General features: G+C 42.2%; 1 protein-coding gene across 1 annotated transcript; it reads right to left on the bottom strand.

The window, feature by feature from the left end:
- Positions 1 to 265: 265 nt before the first annotated feature.
- On the bottom strand, positions 266 to 14,300 carry LY96 (lymphocyte antigen 96). The gene is made up of 5 exons (XM_066579042.1): positions 14,227 to 14,300; positions 13,355 to 13,441; positions 7,381 to 7,509; positions 1,998 to 2,053; positions 266 to 558 (listed from the first exon to the last, which is right to left on the bottom strand). The coding sequence occupies exons 1-5, from the start codon at positions 14,231 to 14,233 to the stop codon at positions 460 to 462; spliced, it is 378 nt and encodes a 125-aa protein (XP_066435139.1). The 5' UTR covers positions 14,234 to 14,300; the 3' UTR covers positions 266 to 459.
- Positions 14,301 to 14,517: the final 217 nt, after the last annotated feature.

Below are 14,517 nucleotides of genomic sequence, written 5' to 3'. Positions count from 1 at the left end.
CCCGCACAGTCCCGCAACAAGTAAAATAATGTCCTTGGCTGCGGGCAGGGTGGGGTTCCGCTGCAGGCTCCTGCCCATGGAATCCAACCGGCCCGTGGACATGAGGCCCTACAGTGAATGGATGTGTGTGGTCGGAAGAATCCCTGGCCGCTCCACCTCCATTCAGTTGAATGACTGTCACACTTATATAAAGCAGATGAGCGATAGTCAATCATTACCCTTATAACCCACAAGACTGGAATTGGAATTCCCAAAATGCGTCAGCTGGCTGGACCTCCAGGAGGTATATGGAACGTGTGGCGCCCAGAGGTGGAAACCTGCTGCATGCTCGAAGATCTGCGCTGAGTTTTTCCTCCATGTGTGAACGTGGTTCTTGCTATTGACAAGTCAGTCTAGTAATGATTCTGAAGACATCTTCTTCTACGTGATTCCAGGCGTTGTTCTACGGATTTCAGCTTCTTATAACATTACTGTATATTTCACATTCGCTGTTAAAAGAATACATGAGAGCAGTTCTTGTTCACCCACAAACAGACGAAACTTGATGGTGTATCGGTCCTGCAAACAGAAGAGGACACAGAACATTGTCACTACACAAAGGACCAACTAGTAACAACCACCCATCTGCTTTTCTCCTTGCTTGCATGTATTCCATGAGCTATGTAATACAGGTCCAGCGGTAGGCCGGCTTCACACGCGTGATATGCAGAGAATTTTACCCATTGGTTTCAATGGGTTCATTCAGATTTTTAGGTATTTTGGTCGCGCAAATAAAAGGTAGATCCTGTTCTATTTTTCTGCATATTTTCCTATCAAGGTTCTCCATAGAAGTCGATGGGGGGGGGGGGGTGCGCAAATTTGTTCGCAATATGCAAAGAGCTGTATGAGACGCTGCGGAATTCCATTGGGAAAAGACGACATCTGGAAGTAATTAGTCATTTCCATCAGTGAGTTTATTTACTGCACGCAAATGAGCATGCCTTGCGGGGCAAAAAGTACAGTAAATAAAATACGCAAAAAAAGCATTGCTCATTCCGCAAATATGCTTACGCTGGCGTGAAGCTGGCTTATGTAATATGTACAGGTTCAGTGTTCATCAACAATACAGCCACATTTTCAGGTGAAGCCAATAGAAGTCAATCTGCGGTATATTCCATCACATGCCATATCATATGAAAAGACAAGATCACAAAGCTAACAGCAGCGAGAAGCAGCTATAGAGACCCGCCATTAGTGGTAGCATAAGAGATGACCGCTGGGACTACACTGTCATTCACTTCCCTGTGAGCGTCTATGACTACAGGTCGCCAACATGGGGTTACATCTTTGTCTATCCTCTTCTTTGATTCTGCTGGAGAGCCCCTCATCTATCTATATATATAAAATAGGATGTGTGTATGTGCCACCATAACTCAAGAGCACCTGAAGCAATCTCAACCAAACCTGGTACATATATAACTCATCCCATGGGGACAAATTTAGTGTGGGGGGGGGGTGCCGGAATTGCACCTGAGTAGATGTTTTTTATTTCACAGTCTTATCTAACACAGACGACCTCCTGCTCATCATACACTAATCTATTACACAGTCGACCTCCTCCTCCTCAAATGCTAATATATTACACTGACTTCCTGCTCCCCAGATAATATCTCACACCGACAACCTCCTCCTCTGCTCCAACTACCACATAGCTTCCCACCAGCACTAAGCCACTATGTACCACACAGAAATAAGCCCAGCACCCACTTCTTATGAAAGCTGGCCAAAAGGAAATCTGTGTTGCCCATAGCAACCAATCACAGCACAGCTTTCATTTTACTTGCTGCCAACCTTTCTGGGACTAGCCTAAAGCCTAACAGGTTGGCTGTTCAAGTGAGTCCACATTCTGTGTCCGTGACACTTTTATTGCCTTGTTTTCACCTTTCATGGTAGGACAACCTGGTACATGTAAACATACCCAAAAAGTATAGTTAATAAGTACAATAACACCACAATACCTTGTTAAGCTGAAGATTCCGTAACTTATGATCGTATACATTAATTTTCAGTGTCTCTGTTAAGAAATCAACAATTAGTAGAAATGTCCAGAAGAACAATAATGCGACATTTATTACTACTCAGGGCTCAGTCACACGGGCACATCCAGGCGCCGATGCGCCCGTCTTCCTGCAGGATAAGATGGACGCACTGCAGGTACGGACGACTCTTCGCACCGCCGGCAGAAAGAACACATGACCGGCTCCATTGCCGGTCATGTGTTCTTTCTTCCGGCGTTGCGGAGAGTCGTACGCACTGCAGGTACAGCCGTCTTCTGCGTCAGGAAGGCGGGCACATCGGCACCCGGAATTGCCCGTGTGACTGAGCCCTCAAACTCAACAGTACAGTCATAGTGATTTCAGATTTGTTAATGCAAATGAACTGGCAGCAATGTAACATTAATGTACCATGTAGAGCCAGAGTTGATATCCACTCTTTTAAAGGTGGAAATGAGGGTGTGGTGTTCTATGTACCATAATCTAAGTGAGAGAAGGAGTATATGTGCATTTAGATGTACCGCTTACACTGGGGAACAAAAACATTTTCTCATGGTGCCTGGAATTTTAGACCTTATTCTGGGTATTTTTGTGCCCCGGATTCCGGAAATACCATCCATTTTGTTCTAGGAGCTCTAGTTTTTGAGATATTCCTGATGTGACTGTCTATTTTTGTTATATTTACTGTATTTTCCCGCCAGCATTCGGCTACTATTAGTACATATGGTACATATCGCCACCGCTGCACATCAACCTTGGTTTGATAAAACAATGTGTAAAAACATTGAAGAGAAATAGAATGTGTTTCGGCTACAGATGTAGAAGATTTCCTGCGATGAGCATGGAGACGCTAAGAGCGGGTAAATTTGATGGACCATCAATCCGGGAACTCATGAAACAGCAGCATTTCCAAGATTGACCAGGAAATAAGGACCATGGAAGAACAGTACTGCGGACGATGGGATACACATATGATGGCGGACTACTGGTGAAACGTCCAGCGTGAATGTCCAGGAATATGCCATCGCAGGAAACCACAGAAATGTAGTTTCATCAACATGTCTCAATGAAAAAACTAGCCCTGACCTACCATCAAGGCCACAGGCGCTACCACTTCTATCTTAGCATATGGATACTCTCCTAGTTTAAGGCAGTTGAGAACTTATGGAGCTACAGTGAAGAAAGCCGTACTTCTACTATGAGCACCGTTATATCAGCTTGGATACGGTAGCTCTTGATATGGTGCTTTCTAGTACATTGTAGAAGTTATATCCTAACAACATCCCTACAGTGTAAGACATCAGTGATATACTGAATGTTTACCTGCTTTATCTAAGCTACACTCCACTAGAAGTATATCGCTCTTGTCTACAAGAAAGCTCTCACATTCTTGCCGACTAGGCTTAATTTTTGAGTTACATATGCTCTGTAGCTCATTATCTTAGCATATGGATACTCTCCTAGCTACAGGCAATTGAGAACTTATGGAGCAATAGTGAAGAAAGCTGCACTAATATTACGAGCACCAATATATCAATTGTGACAAGGTGGCTCCTGATAAGGCGCTTTCTAGCACATTGAAGGAACTATGTCCTAATAACATTCTCACAGTACAAGACATCAATGATATACTGAGTGTCTATCTGCTTAATTCAAGCAACACTCTACTTAAAGTATACCAATCGTATCGACAAGAGAGCTCTTACACTCTTGCCAACTAGGACTAACCTAAGAGTTACATATGATCTATGATTTACTGCTTTAACACTGGAACAGATATTAAATATCATACAGATGGTACTAATCTAATAAAATCTCCTGATGATCCGTTCTACGAGCGGTGAAACGCGTCGAGATTGTGAAGCAAATATAAAGTACTACTGATCAAGCATAAACACGCTTGAATCTAACTGATCAAAAGATCCGAAAGTATCATATACTAAGTAGGTGATCACTTACAGGATCACCAACTAATACCTGAAAATAAACGTGGTTGCCCAATGCCCAAGTCCTAAAGTGGCTACCATCTGTTTCTTCTTTTTTCCTTGATAAGAGCATAGGAGACAAAATACTGGGGCAGTCGTGAATAGACTAATATCAGCACCACTGCCAACCACTTATGTCTCATATCTTCCTAAACTGCTCTATAACCCCGAAGCAAAGGGACGTTAGACCAAATCCCCATACAAAATCTATCTCTAACAGGAAATAGAACTGAAGAGATGGGACGCATCTGACATTACCCAACCCAATCTCAGTTCAAATCACCAATAACGAGATATGATAACAGGGAAGGATATCTAGGAAAGGAACCAACATATCTAGATTCGAGTTCCTGCGAAACGATCCTACCACTTTGCCCTTATCTCTATTAGACTCACTCTGTGAGTCGATTATTCCCCCTCCGAATAGGATGGAAAAGAGGGAATAACCATAGAGAAGAAGTGGTAGTAGTCTCTCCACTTTGAGACTTGTACACCTCTTGGAATATAGAGGTTTGTGTGTAGTGCCCTATTTGTGTTCTATGGTTTTAAATATACCTAATAAAAGAAATTGATTTTAGATTTATTTTCGTCTAACTGTGAAGGGCTGTATGTCTGTGCGTATATGCGTATAATAGTGTGTGTCTGTGCATATATGTGTATAATAGTGTGCGTCTGTGCATATATGTGTATAATAGTGTGCGTCTGTGCGTATATACATATAATAGTGTGTGTTCGTATATATGTATAATAGTGTGCGTCTGTGCGTATATATGTATAATAGTGTGCGTCTGTGCATATATGTGTACAATAGTGTGCATCTGTGCGTTTATATGTCTAATAATGTGCGTCTGTGAGTATATACGTATAATAGTGTGCGTCTGTGTCTATATGTGTATAATAGTGTGCGTCTGTGTGTATATACATATAATAGTGTGCGCCTGTGTGTATAATAGTGTGCGTCTGTGCATATATGTGTATAATAGTGTGTGTCTGTGCATATGTGTGTATAATAGTGTGCGTCTGTGTGTATATACATATAATAGTGTGCGTTTGTGCGTATATGTGTATAATAGTGTGCGTCTGTGCGTATAATAGTGTGCGTCTGTACGAATATGTGTATAATAGTGTGTGTCTGTGTGTACATACATATAATAGTGTGCGTATGTGCGTATACACGTAAAATAGTGTGCATCTGTGCTTATATACGTGTAATAATGTGTGTCTGTGTGTATATACGTAATATCCAAAGGCAAAGAAGTTGTCAGCAGCACAATATGAGTACCATATGGTTTGAACAGGTATCCTGCACGCCCACTGGGTTTGGGATCCAAGCCAAGCCGCTCTTTAGTACAAATGTTGATGAAGTAGTGGAAACAGCAGATCAAGGTGCAAAGCAATGAAGTTTCTTTATTTCTTTCCTCCCAGACAGAAAAACACGACGTTTCGACTACAAGAGTCTTTGTCAAGTATATACTTCATCAACATGTGTGTATATACGTATAATAGTGTGCGTTTGTTTGTATATGTATGTGTGTGTATATATATATATATACATATATATATTTATTTATTTATAACAGTGTGCGCCACTGGCTTCTATGGGGGACCCTATTACCAATTGGGCCACTATGGGGTTCACTTTTACTATACAGTCTTATAATTAGAATCGGCCGTTTGAAGGCAACCAAAAGGCTGATGTGGCCCTTGGTGAAAATGAGTTTGACACCCCTGCTCTAAAGTAAGTATGACTTCATAAAATTTTCCGTGCTAACAACACACAAACACCTGTACCAAGTTAACTCGGGCAAAGCCGGGTATATCAGCTAGTACAATATGTGTACATGTATACATTTATGTGGACATATGCCATAAAAATGTATGTAATTTACAGAATCTATGATCCCAAAAACCTCCGAAAAGTTCTAACATCTCAGTCATCAAAAAATGTGTTTCCCAGAGTTATCGCTCAAGAAATCGTTAAAACTAGCAAAAGTGAAAGATAATCGTTCGGTTTAAACGTGAGCGAACGACAAACAAAAATCGTTCACTTTTTATTCGTTGTACAGTTTCAGTAGGACTAAAAATCCTCATTGGCTCATTCACTTCTCGTTACGTTTAACCACTCCGGCTCTTTGCTTCACATTAGAATGTGGAACACTGAATGAGAAGTGAAAGATTCTCAACGATGATCTGACTGCCTAAACAGGCTGCGTGAGCACGAACGAGTGCCAAAGAGTTAGCGGTGACATCACTCGCTCGTTTAATTGTCCGAACGAGAATCGGCTCATCTAAAAGGAACCTTAGACCCTGTTCACATTAGCATCATGTCTTCCATTTCTTCATAGAGCCATATCAGCTACATTGGATCATTATCAAATTAATTTCAGCAAATTCTTTGGCATTGGGCCCCGAATCTTCAAGTTACGCCTCTGATAGGCACAGAAGGCCTGCACCTATAGGCAGTCCTGGGGGAGGGAGTGGCATCTGCAGAAGGGAGGGTGATCAATGAGTGGAACAGGTTACCACGGGAGGTGGTGAGTTCTCCTCCAATGGAAGTGTTCAAACGAAGGCTGGACAGACATCTGTCTGGGATGATTTAGTGATCTTGCATTGAGCAGGGGGCCGGACCCGATGACCCTGGAGGTCCTTCCAATTCTACCATTCTATGATACTGAATAGTGTGTGTTCATATGGAAATTCTACACGTTCCCATGTTAACTGAACACTTAAAGTGCTTTTTATGTGAAAGGAGGACACTCAGGGAGGGACTAATGGGAGGCTGCAGAGGCTGTTAGATGCTGTGAGGAATGTTCTGCTTTACGTGACAATCATCTAAAACGTATATAATTTAAGGAGTATTTTCCACCACTTCTGACATGTCTGTTTAGTAATTACTTATACTACCCTTTAAATAACAATTCTGCATTGTCCCTCTGTTATTCCTCCTGGAAATATATGAATAAATTGATAACTCTGTGTTACAATTCCTCTTGTCAAAGGGGCATGTCCCTATTAAGGCTAATACTGTCAATTCTGATTGGACATTGTAAGTCTATGTAGAGACACCCCCCAACTAGTAACAGTCAGTTGTCAATTTATTCATATATTTTATAGGAGGAATAACAGAGGAATGGCACGACTCAGAGTTGAAAGAAAACATACTCCAAAATATTTATTTCATGAGGAATGGAAGTATTTACTAAAAGCAGAAGTGACAAGTCCACTTTAAGAAGTGGTCTACTTGACGGGCAAAGCCTAATATACAATCTGTACCTTTAGGCTCTTGAGATGTAAATTTTCATTGTTGAGATGGAGAATATTACTGTATATGTACTGTGTAGGTCCCCATGTTTACTGCTTACCTCCTTTCAGCACACCACAGAAATCATATTCATCATCAGCTCCAGAACACAACACAAAACTGCGATTTGAGAATGACAGAGATCCCTTCCAAGCTTCCGCAGTCCCATATAAGCGGTCAATGTTCTTTCCTATGCCACAATAAAGATATTGTATTACCACTTGAGAGGACATAAGCAGAGCTGCAATACCAGGTACGGCCCATAGACAAGAGTGTCGCTGGAAAAAAGTAGAGCATTTTGTTCTGATCTGAGACACACACTTTAACCTTTTCATTGTCAGGGGTTTTTTACCCACTGAGGAAACAGCCATTTTTTGTTTTTTGATTTTTTGTTTCTTTTTCCCCTACTTTCCTAATTGAAAAAAACCCATAACTTTGTAATCTTTCCATTGACGTCTCACAGTGCTGGTTTTTCTGCGGAACAAGTTGTGTTCTTCAATGATACTATTTAGCTTACCATATAATGTAATGAAAAGCTTTTAAAGGGGTTGTCCCGCGGCAGCAAGTGGGTCTATACACTTCTGCATGGCCATAATAATGCACTTTGTAATGTACATTGTGCATTAATTATGAGCCATACAGAAGTTATAAAAAGTTTTATACTTACCTGCTCCGTTGCTAGCGTCCTCGTCTCCATGGTGCCGACTAATTTTCGCCCTCCGATGGCCAAATTAGCCGCGCTTGCGCAGTCCGGGTCTTCTCCTCTTCTCTATGGGGCTCCGTGTAGCTCCGTGTAGCTCCGCCCCGTCACGTGCCGATTCCAGCCAATCAGGAGGCTGGAATCGGCAATGGACCGCACAGAAGCCCTGCGGTCCATGAAGACAGAGGATCCCGGCGGCCATCTTCAGCAGGTGAGTATGAAGACGCCGGACCGCCGGGATTCAGGTAAGCGCTGTGCGGGTGGTTTTTTTAACCCCTGCATCGGGGTTGTCTCGCGCCGAACGGGGGGGGGGTTTAAAAAAAAAAAACCCGTTTCGGCGCAGGACATCTCCTTTAACATTTTCTAAGTGGAGTGAAAAAGAAAAAAAAGCAATTTTGCTATTTTTGGGGAGTCTTGTTTTTACAGCGTACACATTGCAACAGTTGCATAATAACTAGAAATGAGCAAGCATACTCGTTAAGGCGAGTTACTCGAGAGAGCATCACCTTTTTCGAGTACCTGCTGGCTCGTCCCTGAAGATTCGGGGGGGGGGTCTGCGGGGGGTGGCGCGGGGCAGTGGAGGGGAGCGGGGTGGAGAGTGAGAGAGATATCTCTCTCTCTCCCTCCCGATCCCCTCCGCAACCCCCCGCTCACCCCCACGCCCCTCCCCCCCCCCCCCCCGAATCTTCAGGAACGATCCAGCAGGTACTCGAAAAAGGCGCGTCTCTCTCGATTAAATCGCCTTAACGACAATGCTCGCTCATCTCTAATAATAACTTTATCCTGTAGGTCATAATGGTTTTGACAATATCAAATATATTTGGGGTTTTTTTGCAGTACTATGTTAAAAATTGTAATTTTTTAAAAATTATTTTCTGTCGCCATCTTCTAACCGCCATAAAAACAATTCTTTCAGTGCAGCGCTATGTGAAGGTGTTTTTCTTGCTAGATGACTTGTGATTTATATGAGCACCATTTTGGGGCACATACAACTTTTTGATCACTTTTTATTACATTTTTTTAAAAGATGGGATAAACAAAAAAGTGTAATTGTGTTATTTTTTTATGATGGCACTCACAATACGGGAAAAATAATGCACTATTTTAATAGATTGATGTTGTTTTCTGGTTTTGATTTACTTTTTATAAATCAGGGAAAAGGTTTTTTTTAACATTTAATATTTTTTTTTGCAATTATTAAAAATTGTTTCCCCGTATTTTTTACTTTTTTGACTCCTTTGAGGGGACATGAACTTGCGAACCTTCGATTGCCTATACAATATACTGCAGTACTTTAGTATCGCAGTATACTGTATTTCTTCAGGCATCCTAGTAAGACATATCTTCACAAAGTCCAGGCTGCCATAACATGAATGTCACGCCGCAATCTCATTGCAGGGAAATTATTTGGGACATATAATTGACTGTCGGGACATTTAAATGCCGCTGTTAGAATTGACAACACCATTAAAATGGTTAACAGCCGCGATGGGAGTTATCTGTCAAAGTCAGCAAACACTCACCATACATGGAGCAGATTTGGCGCTCAAGCCTGATCTATACAACTACACCTAACCCTCTTTCATTCAGGCTAAATTAAGATATGGATAGCTACACCCAAGTCTCAGCCCCTTCATTCTCAGACTCAGACCTCTATCACATGGCTGTAGGCTTTTTTACGTGCGCCCACCCGCGCCATGAAAACCAGTAAATGGGCGCACAAATCTAACGTTTTGCGCCCATTCAGATGGCATGGGCCCCGGTGCATATACGCCGAGGCCGCAATGCCGTTGCCTCCTCTTCCCTCCACCTCACCTACTCTCTCTTTTCCTCTGGTTGTTTGCAATTTAAGTGGGCAGGATGGGGGTGAAGCTAAGCTCACTTCCCATCACTTGTACACAGCCAGCAATGGGAGAGGGCAGAGTGGGGCGTAGCTTAGCTCCATCCCCATCCCGCCCCCTCCCATTGCAAACAGTCGGAGGGGAGGAGAAGGGACTAGAGAAGAGGAAGAAAGTTTAGCAGTCACGCTGCAAAACTCCCTCCCACCTCCCTTCTCCGGCCGCTGTCATTGGCTCCCATAGAGCCCATACAGCAGCCGACATATTCCAGACGGAAAGATAGTTTCAGGACTATCTTTTCGGTACAGTGTGAAAGTACCCGGCGCTATATTTGCCCGGCCGGGTGCTTTTACACTGCAGTTATACAGCTATGTCATCTAATGAATTGGAAGCCAATGCAGCATATCGTAGTGTATATAGGCCGGCCGTGAAAAAATTAATTGCTTTGTTATTAGGATTTTTTTGCTGTTTGTACATTTATAATTTGCACTTTTTAAAAAAATATTACATGTAGCCTCTTTTTTCTCTATTTGCTCTATATCGTATATGATTATTGTGATTAGTGATGAGCGAGCATACTCGCTAAGGGCAATTGCTCGAGCGAGCATTGCCCTTAGCGAGTACCTGCCCACTCGAGAGAAAAGGTTCGGGTGCCGGCTCGGGTGACAGATGAGATGCGGCAGTGAGCAGGGGGAGCAGGGGGGAAGAGAGGGAGAGAGAGATCTTCCCTCCGTTCCTCCCTGCTCTCCCTGCCCGCCGCCGTCAGCCGAACCTTTTTGCTCGAGCTTAAAGATGAAAAGATTTTAAAAAACATAGCAAGAGAAGACCTTTAAGACCATTCTCACATAGCCTGATTTCAATGGGGATTCGCAGACTAGTGCTTGAATGAGATGTTTCTATCGCTGTGATTTTCGTGCTCTATTAGCGCTTGTTAACGCACCTTATTACCCATCACAATGATGGGGTGCGTTAAAAAACACTGTCAAACACTTTCCAAAATGCCACAGTTTCGGCCCCGTGTCACCCGAAGGGCTTATTCACATGACCATATATCGGCTGGACGATATACGCGACCATGTGATTCCAGTTGGAAAACTCCATGCAGATGTTGTCTTTGGTCAGATTTAAATCTAGGGCGCCATCTCTGCAAGACAACAGAGCTAAACACTAAGCTACCTTGCTTTTTCCTTCTCAAGGGGAGAAGGAGAAGCAACACAAAGAGAACATACAAACTCCATGCAGAAGTTGTCCATAGTCAAATTTGAACCTAGAACTCCAGCATTGCAAGGTAATTGTGCTAACCACTCAACTACCATGCTCCTGCAGCATTTGTTTCTTCTCCAGAGGGAACATAAAGAGAACATATACACTCTATGCAGATGTAGTCCTTGGTCAGATTTGAACCTAGGACTCAAAGTCTTCCTACTCCAGGAGAGGAGGAAAACAAGAAGATATAGATACATGGAGAGAAGGTACAGACTCCATGCAGATGTTGCTTGGTCAGATTTGAACCGAGGAACCCAGCACTGCAAGGCAACAGTGGTAACCACTGCGGAGGGGGAGGAGTTCTCGTTCTTCTACCTCTCATCCTACTCCTTCTCTTCCTCCTTCTTCTTTTGCAAGAGGAAGATGGAGCAAGAAAGAAGAAGCAGCATGATGCCTAAGTGGTTAGCACAGTTGCTTTGCAGTGGCCCTAGGTTCCAATCTGACCATGGATAGCATCTGCAAGGGGGTTGTATTATCTTTATGTTTCTTTTTGTTCTTTTCCTCCAGAGAAGCAGAAAGGTGCATGGTGGTTTAGTGGTTAGCACCATTGCTTCGCAATGCTGAAGTCCTAGGTTCAACTCTGACCAAGGACAAAATCTATATGTTCTCTTTATGTTTGTTCTTCTTCTCCTCTAAAGAAGGAGCATGTTAGTTTAGTGGTTGTCTCTGGTGTCTTGCAGTAATGTGGTTCTAGGTTCAAATCTAACCAAAGTTACCATCTGCATGGAGTTTTCTTTAGTCAGATCTGAATCCAATACTTCAGCAAGGCAACGGTGCTAACCACCAAACTACATCCATTGTTTTTATTTAATACTAGCTGACCCGTCGCGCGTTGCTGCGAAGACAGACAGACATACATACATTCGTTTTTATATATCTAGATAACAACCAATCACAGCGCAGCTTTCATGTTACCTCAGTGGTATAATATATAACACCCAAGCACAGCGCAGCTTTCATGTTACCTCAGCAGTAAGAGAAATAACAACCAATCACAGCGCAACTTTTATTCTACCTCAGCAATATAAAAAATAGCAACCAATCACAGCGCAGCATTCATTTTACCTCAGCGGTATAATATATAGCAACCAATCACAGCGCAGCATTCATCACAGCACAGTTTTCATGTTGCCTCAGCAGTATAATATATAGCAACCAATCACAGCACAGCTTTCATGTTACCTCAGCAGTATAAGAAATAGCAACCAATCACAGCACAGCTTTCATTTTACCTCAGCATTCTCAATATCCAGCAATTGTCTTGCGAAACGTTCGGCGGATGCATCATTTTGTAGTTGAACACGCATCCCGTTGCTCGTAATGCCTTTTGCTTTCGTGCTTGAGATGAAAATCAAACGATCTTTGTCTGGGGGGCATAACTGTCGACAATGCTCACACGCGCGCCACCTATTGTAGGATAGATGTACTATGCCAGTAATCTTCCCGGGAGTGTACTCAACAATTTCCCAAAGTTTCATGGCGATTGGCTGAATGGTGTAGTAATGCATAACGGACAAACAGACAGACAGACATACATTCATTTTTATATATATACATGACATCGGGAAGTGAGAGAATTAGATTCCGTACATAAAATTTGGACGCTAATTCTTTTGTGCTTAGAATTGAATAATCGAGTTGGGACCCATTAACTTTTCCTATTTATGACATTATCAATGCTCGTGCCAAATTTCAAGTTTCTATGACATTGGAAAGTGAGAGAATTAGATTCCGTACGTAAAATTTGGACGCTAATTCTTTTGTGCTTAGAATTAAATAATCGAGTTGGGACCCATTAACTTTTCCCATTTATGACATAATCAATGCTCGTGCCAAATTTCAAGTTTCTATGACATCGGGAAGTGAGAGAATTAGTGGCAATGATGGAAATCGAACGATCTACGTGGGGGGAACGTAACTGTCGATGACGCTCGCACGCGCGCCATTTATCATAGCATAAATGTACTATGCCAGTAATCTTCCCAGGAGTGTACTCAACAACTTGCCAAAGTTTTATGGCGATCGGATGAATGGTGTAGTAGCGCATAAAGGACAAACAGACAGACAGACACACACACGCATACATTCTGCCCTATTTATTTGAAGACACAATCTCAAGATCAGTCTACCTTACATTGATCAGATACTGCACTTATCTCCTCTCCTGTGCATTGGAGATGAATTTGTTTCCCTTTATACAATTAGAATATGATAGAATGAAATGTACATACTTGGAATCGTTATCAAAGAAAGGTTCAGAGTTTTGCTCTTGCTCAGCTCACAAGGTTCCATCTTAGCTACTGGCGTAAAACTGTCATCTGAAGGAGAAACACAGACATTATAGAGGGTGTTTTTAGCAATACGTACAGATTTGTATCCACAGATCAATAAACTATAAAAAAAAATGCAATTAATTACTGAACCTCTTAGAACTAAAATAATAGTATGAATCCACAATAAATATGAATTCATGGACCTTCTGTTTGTAAATATGCGGTTAATCCATTTCATAATCTATGTTCACATCATTTGTATTAGAGGCTCCAAATGTGGAGCCATGCGGAGGTGACGTGGCATCCAAAACTTATTCCAGCTAATTAGTACTCCTTCACTTCTGAGCCCTTCTATGTAGCAAAACAGCAGTTTGCACCGACATGAGGGGCATTGACATACTTGGGAGAAACCGGGTAGCAATTTATGGGGTGCGTTTTTGTAGTGGCCCAGAACATATATTCTTGGCCCCTCCATAAATGTCATGCATGTGATGTCTTGTGCAGATGCACTGTGCAAAACTGTCTTGTCATTTGGTATGTGCATTACACAGCTGCAGTGGACGAAGAGTTAACTCCTTCCCGCTCCTGATTGTCTGACTGATAGCTGTCTGTCTCTACTCCATAAATAGAGGTATTGCATCTACTGCACACAACCAACCGTGCACCTCGCCTCATACCTAACAGAACATCCAGTGTATTCCAGTGATCAGTGGTGGAAGAAGAGACATCATGGGTGGTGTTCTCTAAGGGAACCGAGTCATAGAGCTAAAGAATACAGCACACTGAATAGTATACATTCTTAAACTGTAAGAAAGGAAAATGCTACTTACCACACATCTCATAAAATAAGTCAAATTTTGGTGTATTACATAATAAATGTTTCTTGTTGGTTTCCGCAGTCACAACTCCAAGGAGGAATAGCAGAGCGTTCAACATCTCAGAAACAATAAGAAAACCCTGCAAAAACAACATTAGCTTTACTGTTTGACCCAGACATGCAAAAGGTGACAAAAGTTCAAGTTCCTCTTTTGGTAAATGTGCAGTTCTCTTTTTCATATTGCTCCACCCATAATTCACAGATCTAATGATTTCATCACTTATTTTGGGTTTTCCAGTATAAA

Source organism: Eleutherodactylus coqui, chromosome 9 (genome assembly GCF_035609145.1).
Source record: "Eleutherodactylus coqui strain aEleCoq1 chromosome 9, aEleCoq1.hap1, whole genome shotgun sequence".
Taxonomy (NCBI): Eukaryota; Metazoa; Chordata; class Amphibia; order Anura; family Eleutherodactylidae; genus Eleutherodactylus; species Eleutherodactylus coqui.
The sequence above is the reverse complement of the archived record's forward strand: the minus strand, read 5'-3'. Positions and strand labels throughout refer to the sequence as shown.

Excerpts from the sequence above, each read along its gene's own strand:
- LY96 (XM_066579042.1), bottom strand. Across the intron at positions 7,510-13,354 it reads TTCTTTGATAACGATTCCAA|GAAAGAACATTGACCGCTTA; the intron begins GTATGTACATTT and ends ATTGTGGCATAG. Across the intron at positions 2,054-7,380 it reads CTGTGGTGTGCTGAAAGGAG|AGACACTGAAAATTAATGTA; the intron begins GTAAGCAGTAAA and ends ATTTCTTAACAG.